General features: G+C 45.1%; 1 protein-coding gene across 1 annotated transcript in view; it reads right to left on the reverse strand.

Annotated features, from left to right (window-relative positions):
- Positions 1-21,557, reverse strand: part of LOC124157369 (dual specificity protein phosphatase 10-like) — a 255,437-nt gene that overhangs the window by 53,947 nt on the left and 179,933 nt on the right. Inside the window, exon 2 of the mRNA XM_046532038.1 lies at positions 12,081-12,905. Within this exon, the coding sequence (XP_046387994.1) occupies positions 12,081-12,905 (825 nt within the window). The remainder of the gene's footprint in view (positions 1-12,080; positions 12,906-21,557) is intronic.

Raw genomic sequence — 21,557 nt, forward strand, 5'->3', positions numbered from 1 at the left:
TTAGACTTTTGTTCGACAATTGAGACAGTAAATTCGTATCAACGCATTTATGATATATTTGCTCTCAGGAGGAAAATTTTGGTAATATTAGTCACGTCCAAATAAAGACTTAAAAAGAACGAACGCACTAAAAGCCATTTCCTATTAACTGCGGAAAGCCCAAGAGCAGCCTACACGGCATTGCCAGACCCAATTCTCTGGAAAGGCATCAAAAACCCACCGCATTTGAGGATCCATCAGCCGGAAGGGAAAACGAATTACCAGATAGCGAAGCCGCAGACCTCCTTCCCCATGAACACGTATCAATTTCCCAATGAGATATATATACAAGGAAGAGGGCCGAAGGAGGAGTATCCTTAAGTGAGTCAGGACGGAGGATCAGTGATGCACCCTACCGTAGTGAAAACAAGAGAGGCGACACGAAAGAGAAGGTTAAGGGCGGAAAGAATTACATTGCGCTGTCCCACCCACTCAAAGAGGGATCCGCGAAAAGAGGGAAGGGGAGAAAAGAAAGTGCACTTGATAAGTGAGCTTGGGGCGAGGGTTCGTGGTTCGCATGGTCGGCTGCACATAAGGATCCTAACGGGAAGAGAGAGCCTCTGAACACTTCCGGCGAGTGTGTAGATGTCTCATCCACCCTTCCCAGCGAGGAAAGTTTTACGGGCAAGAGACGACTTCGGGGTCGTTTGCGCCATTAATGTTTAGTGTAGGCGCGCTGTTGAGAGGATGGGAGTGTTTTTCGAATGAGGAAAGGTCAGGACTAACTAGGCAGTGAAGATTTCTCGGGTTTCACACCGGGTAATGTCCTCCATGCCTCTTCCCATAGGAGAAATACATGGAGGACCTTACCCTACATGAATTCCGAGCAATTTTCACAGCCATTGTTCGCCGGGAAAAAAACCCAGACATTATATCAGGATTAATCTGACATAGACAGTAAGAAGAAATAAAATAGGAACTTACATAGGATAAAACCTGGTTAGGAAAACAAAGCGACTTACGGAGAAATTTGAAGTAGTCAATACTTTGAGGAGTGTTTATTTTTCCGCTCCTAAATAGCGATCGATTTTACCATGACCGAAATAAGATTTTTTATGCGCAGGAATAATATAGAATTCCCTCTCGCCTATCAACTTACTTGAATTTAAAAGTGCAGGCTCGATTTTCCTTATCAGACTAACACTCACTACGCGCAAGCGTTTCGGTAGCTATGCAATTTAAATGATACAGCAATGCTCATGTAGGATACCAGCGATAAGTCAATGAATCCAAACAATAAGAGAAATCTGTTTTCGACGCCATTGAAAGTGGTCTATCCAAAGTAAATTGATAAAGCCTGAATCACACGATCATTTTTTTTCGTCGCGAAGATTATCACTATCGAGATCACTTTTCCCGTCGCGAATAGCGATCGCTCAAGTGATCATTTTTCTGAATCACACGGTCACTCCCGCCGTCGCTTTTCGCATCATTTCCAATATCACAGCTCGTTGCCATAGGACCCACATCACGAAATTATATGGCGTGTTTGTTTATTTATGTCGTTCTCACAATTGTCAAACGTTGCGCTGCAATCGTTCCATAGGGGAATACGTTCCGATTGGCTGATATGGGGTTTTAGTGACGGTTTTAGCGACGGCAAAAGCGACCGGACGAGTGATGAAAAATAGCGATAGGAATCCTCATCGCGATCGCGATCGCGAAAAACAATTGCCGCCGACGATCATTTTGCGGAGTAATCGCGATAGTGATCACTTTCGCGACGAAAAAAAATGATCGTGTGATTCAGGCTTAAGACCTCTCCATTAAATGTACTCAACAATCGGCACACCAAAACTTCCATAAGAAATGAGGGCTACAGATTATTTTTTTAAAAAACTACGTCGGACCTAAGTCCGAGACCGGCAGGGCCAATGGCTTAAGTTCACACCAACTCGCCGCTCAATCTTAAAAAATCTTTTCCCGTCACCGGGATTTCAGCTTGGCCCCCCCGGAGTGTAAGCAAGCAAATAATACGCGCTAATGCGACCACCCATCGACCTCAATGCGTCCATTCTACGGTTACTCATTGCTTTTCCTGCGACAGTCAACCTTCGAATGCGAAAAATAAAAACAGAAACGACTCGCAGCCGAGCGGGAAATAACACCCTCGGCAGGTTTGAAAGCTCGCCCAAGGTGAGGGTGAGGCAATAAGCCACCGAAGCGGTGCTCTCGCCCGCAACTGCCCACACTGTAACAAACCCTCGGAAGCGACCCCACTCTTGCGACTGGTCCACTCCTCACAAGGATGTTCCGGAAGTTGAAGAGGTGGAGGGGAGGAGAGGAAAGGAAGCGTATAAGAGAAGGACACACTTTTGACACGGCCGTCTTAATACACCTTCTATAACAGACGGACACCGTGCCTCAAGAGCCAAGGCTTGACATTTGATGAGCACGAAAATAAATGAAGAATTCACTCCCGCCCGGGTCGTCCGCAATTTTTCCCCCCGCGGGGAGTCAAATAATACACTTAGCCGGTGGGTCTGGTGCTGTAACAAGGCATAATGCTGATGAAGTCATTACGGGTTTTCCTGCGGATTGGGTTGATTATCCGGAGTAGAACAACTGAAGCATTCATTAAAAAATTTCAAAACGGAGAATAGATACATTGAGGTCGATGGGTGGTCGGATTACCGCAGATTATTTGCTGGCTTACCCTCCAGGGGGGAGGGGGCGAGCTCAAATTTATTAGGATAGAGCTACGACTTGGCGAGAAATCAAGCCGTTGTCCCTATTGGGGGCGGACATCGCACCAACGTAGTTTTTATATCAAAATACAAACATGGCGCAATTTCATGCGTAACGTCCTGTTCGAATTACTTAGCTCTTTGGCTTATACACCAATCCTCTATGCTGGTCCTCGGGAAAATATTCAGGATTGGTTACCATAGAGTATAAGAACTTCGTACTACCAAAAGTAGGTAAGCTGGCCACCCTCTACGGTTCCATAATTAAATTAGAATTCCAAAGAAGTCGAGAGATTACACATACAAACACAAACACTTCCTTTCGTGTGAGAAGATCGCCCGGGGACGTCGTCGGCCTTTCCCCTTTCGACCGCGCCTCTACACGTATCGGACAAAGAATGCGCGGGAGCGTTTCAAAAACGTACGCCCACATTCTTATCCCATGATTTCCGCGAGACCAAGGCTGGGCGACAATTTCCCCGCTTCCACAAACGAAAAAAGATAACAGCATATTGAGGGATGTAAACCTTCAACGGAGTCGCAACCTTCAAGCCACATGAAGCAGCAGAAAATAAATAACTGGCGAGTTCAAAACAGTGTAAAAAATTCGAAATGGGAGAAAAAGATCGGGGTAGCTCACACTATTTACATTTATTAAGTTTATACTATTTAGAAGAAATGACACTTTAAAATTGAATAGTTGGAAATAGTATGGCAGTGAAAGTTGCATAAAGGTTACCTCGACAGTCAGACAGTAATAAATTACAAAATGAACGAAAATGATTGCAGTGAAAAAACAAAAATTTCAAAAACCGATATCTAAAAGATGAAATTCCACTTTGAATACGTAGGATATGCACCTTGGGTGCATCAACGTATCAGATCCTTCATCGATACTATAAGTGCAAAAAATCACCACAAACTCGGCTGAATACAATAATCACAGCAACCTCGCATTGACGGGAGAGGTCGAGTTAACGGGTCTCATCCCTATCCCTACGGCGCCAAACAATGAGAATACATAAAACTACCACCAACGACGTAACAGTTACATGTAAAACGCATGGCAACGAAGCGACAGGGATCCAAGAAAGGAAGAATTCCATCCCGCCCCCTCTAACGGAGAGCGTCGACAATCGCCTTTGTGTCTTCCTAACTCCCAAACTCGCAACCAACAAACGCGAATGGAGATTTAACTATAAAGAGAGAAAATAGCAATCAATTGTTATATGCTTTGCGCATTCTTCAAAGCCTCAAGACGGCAGTGTGAGAAGATAAAAGAATTTTTTGAAAAGTACTCATTGTCCGTAAGTAATGAGTGAGGTAAGTAGTTTCTCGCCCTGCACTTTGAACCTAGACCATTTTCAAACCTCGCCAGCAATCTTGAGAATCAATACAAGACTCCTACGACGGGCAAACTTGTCGACTGTGAGCTATGACCGACTCTTTATAGCATGAAAATTAAGGTTGCTTTATGTTGCTTTGTTTGTATAATAAATTTTTAATACATTCCTCGGGCATAAGTATTTAGCACATCGCTCCTGTATCCTCCAAGTGCACTCACCCCAAAGCCACTGTAAGAGTATTTATATAGGTATTTCAATTGAGAGAGCATAGGGAATAACCGTAAGTGCACGCGGACGTGGAGTCTTGAGGTTCTCACACGATAGAGTCCTCCTCAACGCACGCGCGACGAAAAAACCTCTCTCTCCTCCAGTGAGGGCGCACCATCCATTGTCGGGGGAGGTGGAGGGCACGGAGCAGTGTTGGGAGAGTTGGTTCGTTCCTTCACGACCCGCGTTCCTGCCCAAGGCGTTGAGACGTTACACGCCCCGCGCGCCCGTGTCTCTCTCTCGGAAGAGGAGTGGGGGAGGGGAGGAGGAGGCCTCACGCACCAGCGCGGCGTGGACCAAGCCCCTCGACGCCGCCGCATGCCTCCGAAGACCACGGCAGCAGCAACAGCCTCTCTCTCCCTTCTTGGCCGACCTTCCGAAGGAAACATGCTCACCTTGAGGGGGCTCTGTCGTGAGGGATGGGAGGGGCTTAAAAGCTCCCCAAGACGAGGGGCGGGGGAGGAGATGCTGGAGAAGGCGGGTGGAGAGGAGGATGGGGAAAAGGTGGGAGCGGTTCGTAAAGAGAGGAGGAAGAAGTATGGAGGAGGAGGAGGAAACTGATTAGGATGGGGAGGATTCGCCTCTGACCACGTGACAGGAATCCCCATGGTAACGATGCTAACGTCACCGAGCGTCGCTGCCGCTTGCGAAGCGGGAGACGAACCGAGCGACATGCTGTAAGGTGTTTTTTAAACGTTTACCTCCATTTTCATTCGCCAGAATCTACTTGAATAACTTATAACTATTATCGGACGTGAGTAAAATTGGAGGATACCAGAGTGACAAAATTTTAAAGCATGAGAAGAGGTGTATTCAACATTTTCTAATAAAACCAGAGCTATAAAATTCGATCACAACTTATAGAGTTAGTATCCACAGAGGAAACATTCAGTCTTAACTACCAGTCCAGAAGTCAGTAAATGTAAACAATTTTACGCATACACATCAAGTCTTTTTCTTGTTGTTATTCAGGATCATCAACCGAAGAATAATAAAAAATCTGAATCCATTATTTTAACTCATTAACCTCCTACTTAAATATCTCTCACTAAGTTATTCGCTGCTCACGTTACTTCTAATGTTACTAGTTTCTTATAATGTCAGAAGCAATACGCCCGGAAGATTTGAAATTGAATATTTGATTTGAGCATTGAACACAAGGAGTCACTCCAATTGAAAAAATCACGCATCGTATCTTATACGAAACGAAGGAAAATATCGGCTAGGACACTTTGATCCCGCCATTGGTATATTAAAAAAAGTTTGCGCTAGCCATATAGGCATGGTACGCATCTCGTGACGGAGGGAAATCTCCCAAGAGGCGGCGACAATAGCCCACAGCATCCGTCCTCGCCTTCGGCTACAAATTACTCGCGGCAACACGCTATGAAAACACAAAAATATTTCAACGCCTACACATTCCAACACCCCTTTCCACAAAGAGACACGCCAGCCTAGGATTCTCGAAGAGGGGAACCACACCCGCATCACAAATCCATAGAGGACACGAGATGGAGAACTCTCTCCGTCAGGTGAACGGGAGAATAAACAAGCACACAAAAAGATAGTCCACACCACACCCAGGTTCTCATCTCCTACTCTTCCAACGGTCCCCGGGTTTGAAAAAATAACAAACATAAAAAAACGCCTTGAAACCCGTCTCAAGGAACCCATCTTATTTCTACGGTCAGCACACATACGCCCGTTAGTGTCAAAGGAATGCCCTCCACTGGGACGAAAGCAAGGGTCACAATGGTTGAACCTCGCCCCTCAACTTCGTAGCCATCCACAGCATATATGCTAATACGGAACTGGCTCCAGAATAAGTTACACAGTGACTTGGTTGACGATCAATAAAGGACTACCCCATTTAAATAACCCAAAACATTCCCAGAGAAGGCGTGGTCAATTGCTACGAGGGGAATGTGGATGTATCTCTTGCGATACTATATCCAAACGGTGTCCAGAAACTTTATACACGCAACAACCGAGATCAAGGATACCTCAGTTCTATATCGCCACCTAGAGCATAAGTCCATATCCAAAATCACACACTCCACCTAATCCTACGGATGCACCAATAGGAACCATACCCTTAATCCGACAAGCACATCCCACATTTAGACCCATATTCAGGTCGGAGGCATATCGGTCTCCAACTTCGTAAACACTAATTAGGACCCAGTCACGAGAGGATCTATACAGGCGCAGGAGTACCTACCTGGTTCAAGGATTCAGGAGAAATTAGGACGACTTAATCCCACTAAATCAGATCCAAACCCTATCTACAACCAGCATGATACCGTACCAGCACAAAATCGAGCTCGATAAGACTCTGATGCCTAAAGAATGAAGCGGACATAAAAGAAAACTCGAAGCTAATCCTTTCGAGGAAATTCCTAAATTTTCCTTTGTCAACTCACTTCGGATCCCCGGCATCTTCAATTCCGATAGCTCCAACAAATGAGGGTTAAGTCTGGGATAAGAAGATAAGGATGGATGGAATCGTCGGAACACAATAAGATCCCGGGGGGAAGACTACCACTAAATTAAGGGAGGGAAATAAAAGGATTCGACTCGAGTGGCCTTTCATCCGAGGCGAATTATGACGGGGAATTATAAGGAAAGAAAAAAATTAAACAGGAATACACAACACACATACTCCCTCGAGACCGGACCATCTCCACCTGCTCTCCCCTCCTCCTCACTGTCCCGATACGCACATTTCCCCCTCGCGTACCGACCAGACTGATCAACCTCCCCCTCTCCTCCTTTTAAAAACCTCCCCAACCGTCGGCGCCAGAGAAAACCACTCCTTCCCCGGGCCAACAGGTATTTCTCCTCTCCCTCCAAGACCTCCCTACCCCCACCACCACTTCACTCCAGCCTGAAGAAGGAATTTCCTCCGCCGAAACCACACTGTCTGCTGCCTCACTCTCCATAACCCTTTCCTCCCTTAAAAAATCAACCCCTCCCTCTCTTTCCCTTTTGTCTATTTGGGAGTCTTTAAGGAACCCCTCAGGAGGAGAGTGGGGGAAGAAGTCTGGGTAGGGAAAGGGTTGAGAGATCCGAGCATATGCCTCTCCCGCTTCTTGGAATATAACTGTACCGCGAGGATATTTTTATATGAATGCAACGGGGCTCGTAAAGGGGAAGGGGTGGGAGGATCGTTTTTCTCAAGACAGACTCGCACGCGGGCGGGTGGGATGGGAAGCTTCTTCCTTTTGTGTACCGAGACTTCGCGAGTGTCACGACGGGATTACCACGAGTCTTTAGGAGGAGGTACCTGCATCTTCCGCAAAACGGGGGCGTCATTAATCTATCCGTGTGTTCTGTACCCAGCGAGCCTATATGCATTATCGATAGCGTGGGAACCCGCTAACGTTGAAACCAAAGGGAGTCATGCAATACAATGCAAGCTCATTACCCCCAAACATTGCTAAGGTGGACGTAAATTTTCTATTATTCAAGGCAAATACATATCTATGCAAGTCAAAACTAACACCATGGTGAAATTGCACGTACGAAGTCACTATAATGAAAGCAGGCAATGATAAGTGTAGATAAAACGTAGTAATGACTATAGGGGCTGAAAATATGGTTGTAACTAATTAAGCAAACAGCGTGCAGTGAAATGTTTTGATTTATACATAGATGAAAAATATTTCAGCAAAATTCATCTGAGTGTTCTGTCGTGCGTAAAAAAACAAAAGTCAAAAGAAGGATTTCAATACTCATGTCCCACGAATTACAAAAGATTATATTCCAGTCACGGACGTCATGTAATGAGCATGACAAACATCGATGGATAAGAGAAAAAAATACGAAAAACTCAATTGAAACAACCACCGGCGGATGCAAAAATCTCGTTAGGAATAGCAATGAATGGGAGGTACTCGAGGAAAAAAAAGGCTCGACGTCAACTGAATGCTACGTACGAATATGAATGGGCACATTGGGTAATTGGCGTATCTTCCAGTTTCAGAGGCGGAGTAGTAATGACAAGAGGGCGGAGACGTGAAGGAACAAGGGGGAGAGGCTAACTGCGCAACGACTTCCGCGCCACGGTGGAGCAGACGGAATACAAGATGGGAATATTAAGAGAGCAAACAGCATCTGAATCGATCGAAGAAATCACCTGCTTCCGGCTATGCCCCAACCCAATCTATTTCGCTAACCTATCACCCATCCTCCGACTCTATTTTCTACCCGAGACCATCTGCCAGGGCAGTGAGGGGCACCTTTTCACCCGATAGATCGTGCGTTGCGAAGGAATCTTCCCGTATGCTATTACCCAAACGGGAGTGAGGTGACTGTCTAACAACAATACAGATGCGCAAGATACAGAATATACTATGGCTACGTAGTGATTCGAACATGAACATGTTTGGCGCTGTGACGCGATGCGAGAAGCTCCGGTGAAACCGAATTTAGGCAGCACAAACTGAATTATTTATTCCCCTCCCACCTCTCACTTCTAACTCCCAATAAAATGAGCCGTGAGCAAGGAACCACATCCAATGCAGAAGAGCAACTGCGATATGAACTCTTGACCGGAAACAAGAAATCTACTCAACACACACAAATGAGCGTGAAACCACCCTCAAGGCACTGAATAGGAACGTGCGCCATCATACATTTCACTGATCGCTTCACAGTTCGTAGGCTTGCAAAATGAAAGAAAAAAGTAATTATGAGGCGCGTATAGCAAAGAGGAAATCGTTCACGGCTATAAAACAGTGTAGGATGTGAACCGAAATCACTACAGATTCTGTCACGTGACGCCACTCAACCTCAATCTTGCTTAATTAATTCCTGAACTAGAACAGCTACGCTGGAGAGATAATAAAATTACTACCCCCTATTAGTGATTAAATTAAAAGTATACTTTGAAGTCTAACTAACGGCACGGAGACAAAGACAGGAGAGCGATCATTTCTTTATTGCGCGCGCACCGTAAGAATGCAGTCGCGAACAGGTAAGATCTTTCTAGAAAACTAAGGAGACTCAGGCCGAGTCCTTGGGGGAGCAGGGGAATTTGAAATAGTCAACGCCCTGCTGCTCTCTGGACAGGGGTTGCAGGGACTGCACCGAGTGGATGACCGACGAATTGAATGAATACACGGGCAGTCAGGAAGAAGGGTGTGAGGCAGTTTTTCCAAGAAGCGGAAGAATCAACAGCTTCAAACCCACTCCCTCGGAGACTGAAGGCAACGCCTCCGACGGCCGGGAGGCAGAGCTTCTGACAACAGTCGTGCGGAGCAGGATGTCTTTTAGAGGAGGAACTCCGGTCCACAGCAACGCCAGTCCCTACCCAATCGTGCCGCAGCCGTTTTACCCACGGGCTAGGATGACTAGCAACATTTGTGAATCCCACTCAGTAGCTTGAAGCACGTGTCAAGGGATCCCATCATCAGTTTTTGAGCCCCATCCACGCTAGGAAGTTGTATCGTATAAAAAAAGGATATGAATTTTATGGAAGCAGTAGAGATAAACCTGAGGATAGCTTCACGAGCCTCGAGGATTGCGGTCAAAAGAGAAACACGATATAAGTAATCACGAACTGTAATTGTCGCCAATACGAAGGCGATGAAAACTTATTAGGTGGTTTTGAGACCACAACCGCTCAATACTCGCGATATGACGTTCAAACATAAAAAATAATGAAGAAAAATAATATATTGACAATTGTAACTTGAAAATAAAATAAAAATATTTAATCATAAGATAACCACGTATTGAGACCTTGCCACAAACAAACGAATGAATCCGTGAGTCTTAAAACCAGAGGAAAACTTTGAAACCGGAAATCTTAAAAGCAATTAATTACCAAGACGTCAAAAGAAAAAAGGCGCCCAACTCAGGGGTGGAAGAAGGAAAGAAACTAAACGCCGAAAAAGGCAATGGGGGTTGAAAAGTGCTTGGCAGGCCACTGGTCAAACTACCGGAAGTGGAACACTGAAAGCTGAAGAGGGGCCATCACAAAATGAGCTCGTGTTTCTTGAGCGATTTTCGGCGAGGGATCTTTTGGGCACAAAAAGAGCAAAATGTTTATAGGCATTTATGGGAGAAAAAATATAAATCAAGAGATGACAAGTGAATGGCACAATGTGGTCTGTGGTACCTAAATACGCCGGAATGCGAGAGAAATAGAAAGGACGATGTAGTAGCATGGTTCGAAATAGTGGGGAAGGGGAACGAAAACCAGGCTAGAGGAGGGAAAAGCACGAGGCTTGGTCACGCACGACCGATTCAACAACCTGCTACGATACGGAGAAATTCCCCAGATAGAGAGAGCGTTCAGAGATCACAAACCGAAAGAATCTTGGGCTGCACACCGACACAAATGTAGCGACTGGGTGGAGAACATCGTGACGGCCGCGGAACCAATCAAGAATACTCAAGCCGATCTCCTTGTCCGAAGGAATTTTTCAATGAATTAAAAGAGAATCTGACGGATAGTCGGCATCCAAATAATAAAAAAAATCGAGAAGACTTCAAGAATCCCCGGTCACGAAAACGATCAGAAAGATAACAAGGCTCTACAGTCCCATTCACCAAATTCATTCTTTCGGGAATGGCAGCAGGGAGGCCAACTTTCCAAAATTTGATGCAACTCAGAATTGGGGTTGACCGTAATCACGCACCCTCGCGCGATTAGTTAGAATAAACGCTTGAAATAAATCCTGAATTTCGCCCCATCTCAAAAAATTTCCTATGTGATGAGACTATTGCCTTCCAACTTGATGGGCCCTTTATAGCCGCACGATAGCGTGCGGGAGACGAAGTGAAGGAAAGACGTATTTGCGTGTCCACGAACTCCCGTCTTCCATATCTTGATCTAGGCCGAAAACAAAACGATGAACGATCGAAGGAAGTAAAAAAAAACGCAATCGAAGGAAGTTAAAAAAAAACAAAACAAAATAAAAAGCTGCCATAGACCATAGATCATTATTTCATACCACGGGAAGCAATCATAATATATGTAGGAACAAAAAAAATCACTCCTCCCTATGCGACCCACATAGCAGTTCATTATACCTGGAACGCGGGAGATGAATGAAATTCGTGACCAAAGCCATCACTCTTCTCATACCTGCACTGGTGAGTCACGCCTGACAACTCCGTCCGGTGGACAAAATTAGGCAACCAAATGCGGCAAAGTGACGGAAGCACTAGCTTTTTTTTCAAATAACATCATAGCGTGAGCAAGGCGCAGGCAAGCGCTTGCGTATCCACGTCATGCAATCCGAAGCGAGACACGGATAAGGGAAACTTTGAGTCACGAAAAATCCATACTAAAGAAAATAGCTCGCCTTCAGGTCGATGAAAAAGGAACAAGAGTGAACTCAGTGCAGAGAGAACAAGACTCATGACGAAAAGATTCAAAACCCCTTGTTGAATCGGAGAATGATGAATGAAACCAAAGCAATTTTACACTATGAAGAAGGCTGAATTTCCGATGGATGCTTCGATCATACTACATATTAAAAATTGCCGATGAAATTCTTGTTAGCTGACCGATACTAGATTACAATTCCTTCGTTAGATTAAATCACTAATTTGTAATTACAGTGACCGAAAATGCGGCCTACAAGTGGCGTAGAACAACCGAAAATTTCCAAGCGTAAGCAATCTAGGTATTCTGTAAATCCACCCCAATGCCTGCTAATGCAATGAAACAGTCTTAAATGACTCGTAATAGAAGAATAGAACGGAGAGCAAGTGAATAGGTACTCACCGATAAACTGGAAGGCCTCCTCGAAGTACTGCTTTAGGTTCTGCTGACCCGAATCGGTGGCGGGAAGCCGTTTGTACGTGATGCCGCTCCCTTGGTGGAACCCGGGCAGGTGCGCCGTCACGTTCAGCACCCGCGTCACCCCAAGCGAGCGCAAGAGGTGCAGGTCGGCCGCGTCCCGCTCGTTTCCGAGGTAGAGGAAAGGCAGCACCCTGGTGGCAGGAGCCCTCTGGATGTTGGACGCCTGGCAACCGCCGTCGTCCATCCCTCCCTCCTGGTCGCTGCACCCTTCATCGTCTTCGTCATCATCGTCGTCGTCTTCGTCGGAAGATCGGCAACACCCTGCGGGACACCCCCCCGTCGCATCCGGGGAGGACGGAGCACCCGACGCGGAGGCCGTCGCAAGCTTAGACCTCCTCCGCGCGCGTGGTCTCCTGCGGTGGGCGGCGGCGCCGTTGGGCCGGCTGGCGCTCATGTACCCGGCGTCCTCCTCTTCATCTTCGTCTTCTTCATCGTCCTCTTCGGCGGAGGGAGCGATGGAGGAGCTGGAGGAGGAGGAGGAGGTGGAGAAGGCGGAGGAAGAAGATGAGGAGGATGCGAGGCGCATGCAGTGGTCCGAAGGGTGGTCGTGGTGGTGGTGATGGTGGTGACGGGAGGGTGGGCCGGGTGGTCTAGGGGGTCGGGCGCAGCAGCCCCCGGTTGGGATGGCCGCGGAGGGTGGGGCGGGGAGTCGCGGGGAGGCCTCCGGGGAGGATGCGCTGTTGGGGCAAGGCAGGAGGGCATCCTCGCAGAACTCACGGTGTCTCCTGAGGAACTCTTTGTGGCCACCTGGAACAAGAGAAGGGAGATAAGGTTAAAGAGATACTCTGGATATCACTACGGAAACTAATAACTTAGGGAAAACTACTACTTTCGGATAAAATGGTAAGCATAGATAGTTAAAAAAAAAAAAAACAGAAAGAAAGGTGAATAACGCGTATTTTTTATTTTCAGGCGTTCTACAATTTTATTATTATTCAGATTTATTATTTTGACAACAACCGCATTCAAAACTGATATGGCCGGGATAATAAAATTCAATTCAGTTGGTGTGAAATCACCCTCTTTCCATCCAAAAACCCTTCATGAAACCAACGCAAATTGTAATATTGGCAATAAAATGGACCCCACAGAAAAAGAAAACCTCGAGACCTGCAGATCAAAACAAAAAAAATTCAAAACAGATACGTGGACTCTCGTAAGAATGATCAGAACATTTTACGAGTACGAGGTACGTGCGAACAAAAAAAAACCAGTGAGACACTTTCGTGGGAGGAGAAAGGTCCGGGTAGAAAAAAGCAAGAGGAGGCAAATGAGGTTGGTAATTTATAAGGCACGGGATATGCTCGAGAAATGTGGTCTATTGAGCCCAGTGAGCCTCTCAGTTATCCGAGCAAATGGAGAGAAACAACTGACATACGAGATGAATTCCCCAAACCACACCTCATCGAACTGTCTAAAGGTATTCATTTCAAACCAAGACGCAACACAAATAGAGTTGGATACCTCCGAGTCGCCAACTTTTTTAAGTCCGACCAAACTGTGTCAGAGACTACTGTTACAGATACGCAATTCTCGTGATTTGGAATGGTATGCGAATAAAATATGAGTACGGGGTATCGTTTTCGATACAATCTTTACATAAATAAGAGAGAGAAGGCGATTTCTTCACCTCCATTCACATCTCTTCCCTCCGCTGCATTTACCGTATTGTATGTGGCATTTCGATTCCAGCGGATTAAGCTCATAACGAGCAGCACGAAACGTTTCCATCATAGGAGAATTTTCACCAGCACCTCAAGGACTCGAGCAAAAGCCGCAGGGGAGGACGAATGACGAGCCGTCACCGTTGCCACGGTAACCACCGCCACGTCGTGGAAACAAAACGCGACGCAAATAAATTGTGCATCATCCCTCTGAAACGCGACCAGCGTTTAAAAACTTTCACAATATTATCCAAACATACGGAACGAAGATTTGACTTCAATGAAAGAGAATGTTGAACGCAATTCTCCACGTTGATTCGCAACCTTTGCAGACAAAACAGAAACAGCGTTACACAGTTTCTCCACGAATTGGATAGGGAGGAACCAGAGACTCGGAAGCAACGAGCCATGCTGATATTGCTTCGGCAATTAAGAACGGATAACTTTCAGTGTGGTACTAAGAACATAAAAATAGAATTGCACGATAATTAATAAAAAAAGGTTTAAGATTACACAAATTTGGGGACCAGGCATCACAAATAAGGAAGAAAAACCTAAGTAGGTCTAATGAATACAACGACAAGGTGATATTGATAGGGAAATAAAAATGGCTGGAGTGTAATCAGATGCGGGAATCAGACATCATTAACAAGGAAAAAAACCGAAGGTCTGGCGCCTGAACAATTGACGCTGGAAAGTTGTACGCTTATATCCCGGGAGAAAAAAGAGAGGAAAGAATGACACCGACCGCAAGTGAAAGGATTCTTCGCCATCTCGAGCCACTCCACGTGAAAACGCCCACAGTGAGAGCATTCAACACGTTTCTAGAGTCTCTAGTCTTCCTAACACCGAAACCTCTTATTCATGTGTCACGCGACATACTTTAAGACCCAAGGAAGATGCAACTTTGAAAGAAAAAAATTACGAACTCGAGCGAACACCTTATATGCCTCAGTATAAACATAACGGAGCAGATATTCTACGAGAAACAGCGAGGTCTTCCATAGAAATCCGCTCCATGGCAGCGGCAGAAGACCTTGCAACTTAAGAGGCCATCTTAAAACCTCATGCGACTAATGGGTATGAAAAGTACAATCACAGGAACTTAATTAATAGAATATTTCACCACAAAACTTTTCAGTGGCCCTCATAGGTTATATCGCAATAAAGAGACTCACACTTGCAGACCCTCAAATTGACGTATTTTAATGACAAATAGTACTTAGAAGCTGTTTAAAAGTTCAGGTTAAATTTCTACGAAACAATTCACGTATAAAAAAGCTATATAAGTGACAAAAAAACAGATGCACTAGAAACTAAACGCGATAATAAACAAAATCTCTGATAAAAACTCGACGCTATAGTGCTCAGTCCGCCATTGGAGACGAGTGGAGTCCTTTCCAAGCCGGAATCGGCTGAGCATCAAAGTCGGAACCAAACGAGACTCATCCATTACCGAGAATGCATCCACGACCGCTAGTACCGAGAAAAAAGGCCATGGGGATCGGAGTGTGTACAAGACGAGCATAAAGGAGAATACACCGTAGAAAACCGGTCAATGCCCAGAGACTTGGTATTTTATCCCACCAATGTCGATTCCGGATGTTCCCGCCAGACTGTAGGGCATGTAGGAACGTAGTCGGATTTATAAATCATGGATCAAGTCACGGAAACGTCTAACTTCCTCCACCAACCTATAGCTTGGAACATGAACTGTTTCTAAGCACCTTTTCCCACAGCAAACACACCGTAGACGTTGAAGTTAAATCATAATATCTACCACATAGCTACTGTAAAATATTATAACTAAACTCCCAATCCAAACAATCCACGAAGACCTAACCAATAATACAAAAAATATCGATGAACTTAATACTGAAACTTACGAAATTGAAATCAGTAACAGTACTCTATACATAGTGTCTACCAATTAAATTACCTGTGCTCAATAAAAAATCGTGTTGGCTGATCAGACCATCGTGAATAGATCAGAATTGACCAGAAACGGAGAGTTAAAAGCGAGAGAAATCATGAAGACATCAACCCAAATATCACCAATATGAATAAGTTATAGTAATTCCTGAACCAAGAGAAACAGCTTCATCAAAATCGTCCCTTTAACATATCGCATTCAGATCATGATACAAAATCTCACCATTCTTCGGATAGGGCGAGTGTACGGTAGGGCAAATAAAACCGATCAAGAGCGAGGTGGAAGAAGGGTGATTCATATAAATTGAGCATTGGTAGCGATGAAGAAGGGATGGTAGATAAAAAAATACGAGGGAAGGGAGTGAGGGAGAGGGCAGGATAGTGAGAAGAAGGGGAGGGGGAGGAGAAACGTGCCAAAACTGTTAGTAACCACTCTATTAAGAGTAGCGGAGACGTGAAAATACTCCCCCGGTTGCGCGCAGCGGGGACGAGCCGTCGTATTTGTGTTGAGCGGATCGGTTTTGGGGTCGCAGGAGGAGAAGGAGCAGTCTGGTGGGGATGGGGGGGTGCGAGAAGAGAGTATAGAGTATCTCCTCTCCGCCTTCCTTCCGGTTGTCCGCGGTGACTCACTGATTGCGCCGCGAAAGGGGAGCGAAGGATACGTGCGAAGGAGGGGGAGGCCGTCCGCGGGAGGCGAACCTCATGGCCGATCCCTCCCCTTTCCACGGCCCGTCGGTGGACAAAATAAACAAACAAGCCCGCAATGAAAAGACAATCCGCTCTTTTACAAACTTATTACACTAGACGACCGCATTCATGCAAATTACGTGGAAGGCTACTTGACAATCGCGAATGAGAACTTGCGATTACAACACAATAAATTCATATAAAATCGTATTAGGCCTCACTTTACGTCCATGTCGAAATAAATCCTTGCATAGAGCACGTGTACCTTTCTGATGGCATTACGTTCCAAAACCTTGGTCGGTTGAGTAATTATATTGTTTGGAAAATTGTAGCTGTTTTATTATCTCAATATCGATTATTAATTCAGTCTAAAAGTTTCTAAATCGGGGAAAAAGGTAAATAGTGACAGCAACTCTCGATATTGAACAAAAGCTACACACATAAGGTGCACTTACTACGTGCCATATGTTAGGCATACCACCGATATGCAGGTCGATATCAATTGATCTTGTAACTTCAACTCACTCTGCACCGATGATGCCGTTACCAGCGCACGAGACACTCCCATGACTTTTACGCGGGGCTTATGAAGTAATTTAGTGGGAAAAATATACTTACACGTAGAGTGCATTAATTTCCAAGTTATATCGCGAAATATGTAAAACAAAATTGCCATGACATTGCAGCATAAGTTTAACAAAACTGCGCGAGCCCAAGCGGAAACGAATATGCACTGGAAGCCCAAACGTCCCCTTACATATTGCTCCATCCATCTTGACTTATGAAAGACTGTCCCTACTCATCCACCTCCTTCCTCATGTTTATCGTCTACGTTCTGAAAAACCCCGCCTCTAAGCCACATCCCCTTGGAGAGGAAGAGAAACCCTAGCCCCACCCCCTTCCGCAACCCCAATTTTTGCCTAAACCGTGCGGGAGAGGAACACCGAGAAGTTACCCAAGGGCGTCCCATTCATTGGCTCGCCCTCCGGAAGTGGAGTGAGGTGGTAGGTTAACCGGAAGAAAAGCATTAATACATAAACTGCCGAAAACTGCTCGAAAACACGAAGGAAAAGCAACACGAATAACCACCTTCTAAAGAAATGAATGTGTATCACCACATTCGATAGCCTTAAAAAAATTCCCCCACTTAGTCCACGGGAGAGTAATAAGATTGAACGACACAACACCAGGGATTCCTCACACGATGGTAATAAAAATTATTTCCTTCCTCATAATTACCCTCTAATTGATTCTACCTGAAAGTTGGTTGATAATACTATACATCTCGAAAATAGAAAAATATATTAGAAAAGAGTCATACAAAATTTTGTCAGAACGAAATCTTGAAGTACCTACAAATTTGAATAGGTGAAACGAAAGGTTGACGTATTATATCTAGTCCTCAATTTTTAATAAGTAACTAGTATTTTCAAATCATTGTCTAAACATGCTTTTCCACTAAAATACTTTGACACTGGTGGATTCTTGAGAAAATGAAGGTCGACCGTCGAAGGTACAAGTGGACACGGAGAACAACTTCGGAAAAAAACGGAATGAGCCTTATATATAAGCCCAATGCCCAATGAGGTAAAAAAAAAAAAACGCAGGAGTTAATCCAGCATAAAATATGTCGGGAAAAGGTAGGGGGGTCTAATTTCACGGATAATATTTTACGGCAGTGCACGCAGAAAACTAAAAAAAAAATACCATCGAAACGTGATAAAAATAAAAAAACGAGATAAAAAAAAATCAAGGCTGGTATCAGGGAAAAAAGTTTTCTCTCGCAGCCTTTCACGTTCGGAATGGAAGTAAGGCCTAGGGAGTAAGAAGTTGGGATTATTGCTGTGAAGAATTCAAGGCGAAGGCGATACTCGCCCCAGCGACCTCTGCCTTCCACAAAATCCTCCACTCGAGGAGCGAAAAAAGAAGGAAGATACTAGAGATGAGGACGCTACCCGGCTGATTCCTTCGCTTCCGCCCTTTCCACACGCCACTGTCTCCCCAAATCAACCCACCCTCACATCTCCCGAGAATAAAAAGTTCATCCTTCGTCCCTTTAAAAAAAAAGGAATACAAACCAGCCACCCACTCCTCCCACCCTCACCCACAACACAATGCCGTCCATTTAAGGTCGTATCCAATGATCTCATTTTTTTCTTTTAAGCCACGCCTCTTAGCTTCTCTCATTTTTGTGCAAGCTATAGCTTACATCCCACTTCCCTTCGACATCCCAAAAGAAAATCCCTCTTCCAAGGACAGCACATGATAAGGGACGCGATGAAAGGAACTAAGCGAAGACAAAGACATTTAGCAAAGGAGACTTAGATTACAGTGATGAAAGCCAGAAATCCGGAAAATATTCTCCGAAGGGACAAAAACCAAATCACGGCTTAAAGGGAAGAAAAACGCGATTACTCAAAGCAACGGATTTCCTGAAATAGCAATAAAGCAAGCGAGACGATAAAGTTCTCCACAAACCTAACAGGTCGGGGTTGCAGTGCAGAATTGGGCAAATACACTCGGGGGAAATGGAGAGAGAGAGCGTAGTATAGGCATCCATGATCGTGAATAAGACCACGTCTAGGCCTGAAGGCATTAGTATCAACATAAATAAGACAAATACACACTTGGATACGTACATCGCCACAGTAAAGTCTAGAGACATCTAAATAAAAGAAACGAGCCGATTAGAGTGACGGAAATGACTAATGAGAGCTCGATCCACAAACAATGTAGAAAAAATACCACGAAAAATATCAATACGAAGAAAATGGCGAAAATGAATAACTTAAAACCAAATATTTCCGTGAGCAAACTACGAGATGTCATGAAATTGTATCTTATAGCAGTAAAATGCGTACACTACAGCAGGAACTAGAGAATTTAGAAGTGTGACAAAAAACGCGCCGCGCGCACAGAAATTTCAAGCAAATGATGTGTATTCGTACGTCTTTTTCATTAAAATATTGTGGAGTGCAACTACCTTTCATTTCAATACGTCGAACTTCCACTAGATCACCCTCGAATCGGATGAGCTTATTCGAAATAAAGGATTACGTCTTACTTAACACAACTTCTTCATCAATCCCTTCAACTGCCTTTAATTACGTGAAAATAATGGACAAACGCCCCACCCCTTTAAATGTATTCGTCACTTAGCCATCCACCTAAGTGCTTGAGCGTTTCCCGGGGCGACCGGAACAACATCTGCACCGCGCGCTCTCGAAATCCCACCACCATCACGGACGAGACCCTCCCTTTTCCCCCAACCACCCCCACCTGTTGATCGGCGACTGAAAAACGGGGCAAGAAGGTTGCGGGGTGGGATAGGGGGGGGGGGGAGCGAGGGAAGTGCGGTACAGAGACGGTGGAAGGGGCGAAGAACTCGTGCGGGTCCAGGTGGATGGAGAATTGAGGCGAGGGGGAGCGCCTCCTTCCATGCGCAAGGGAGGAGACCGTGTGCGGGGGTTCGAGGGACCAGAGGGGAGATTTGGACGTATGCAGAGAGATCCCTAAGCTGAGGGGACCACCATCAAGACAGAGTGAGGAAATATTTATCAACAATCGCTATCCTTATAAAATCGTTACAGCCTTGATTTTGTGGAAGTTTGCTATATCCATGATAAAAACACAAATGGTAATTTCCACACTATTTAATTTAGCACTCAACGACCGACCATGGTTTCAACACTTCGTGTCATTTTTAAGGTGTGTGAAAGATCGACATTGCAATTTGTGTGAAAGACTGGCATTGTGACTTGAAAATGTCACAAAGTGTTGAAACCATAGTCGGTCGTTGAGTGCTAAATTAAATAGTGTGGAAATTACCATTTGTGTTTTATCATGGATAATCGGTATCCTATAACGAATATTCCTCCTCCACTAATACTAAGCGAAAAATGAGTTGTAGAAAAAATTAGCCAGGTAATAAAACGACAAAAACTTGTAATGTCACAAATATACCTAAATGCACCCAAATCTCGACTCGAACTTTGAGGTAAAATATTCAAAATCAGGGAATGGCATCAAAAGATGACGCGTCCCTGACCTAACGTCGTACTTGACATAGCACACTCCAATACGCAGAAGCTAAATACGTACATATCTCTACTTGGCAGAGTTGCAGGGAATGCGAACAAAGCAGATACAATGAGCGAGTTCAGTGAGGGGTAATAATCTCTCAAGTCTACTCTACGGCATTAATAGCCCCTTTTGGGGTGCATGAAGAGGGGCAGTAAAGAGAAGTGAAGTGCATAGCATAAAAAATGCTCTCCACCATCAACACGACCCATTGAAGTTTCGGGTTGCCCTGGTACCCCAGCAAAACCCCGAATGTAGGAACCCATCGTCCCATGGAAGCAAACGAACCATCAAAGAAGAAGAGGAGGAGGCGAAGGATGAAGGTTTTGCGTGAGAGGAGAGGGGACGCGCTAAAGGCTTTGAACTCTGCAAAGCGTGGCAACGCCGCACCGGACTACATCACCAAAGCCGCGATGGTCGAGGCATGCCGTTACCATGAAAAAAAAATTAACAACAACAAAGACGCCTATGAGGGATGCTGAAAAAATCTCCATGCGTCCATCGCGCGGTTGGAAAAATCTGCACTCCACTCCGCGCAAACAGAGCTTCCGTTTAAGAGACTAATGCCGCACGCGGAGGGGTAAAAAATACGACCGTAGCGATGCAGCGGCCAGTTTGTTTTACGACCATAAAAACAGATTCAAGCCCACTAAACGCATGAAGCGAGAACAGGCACAACGTTTGAATGAAAGGGTATATGAGTTTCACACACGCATACCCATGAGAGCAAACGACGAACGAATTAAACAACCCCCCAAGGAACAACAATAAAGTAGGGAGAATAGGTTGGTGTGGTCGCTAGTTTTTGCTTCCTGCCCTGAAGTACCGCGTTTAAATCCCGGTGGTGGCGGAGATTTCGCACAAAATACCCGATTCCCACTCGAGTGAGTTGCAGAGGGCACTTAAAGTATAGTACTCACTCCATCCGTCGGATGGGAAGCTAAGCCGTGGTCACCTTGGGGCTTTTTGTTTAGAGTCGACCTACGCCGAAATAGGGTTTCTCTCCACCCTGCCTTACTCACCATTCCTCCACCGC

This window comes from Ischnura elegans, chromosome 4, assembly GCF_921293095.1.
Source record: "Ischnura elegans chromosome 4, ioIscEleg1.1, whole genome shotgun sequence".
In the NCBI taxonomy this organism is placed as follows: Eukaryota; Metazoa; Arthropoda; class Insecta; order Odonata; family Coenagrionidae; genus Ischnura; species Ischnura elegans.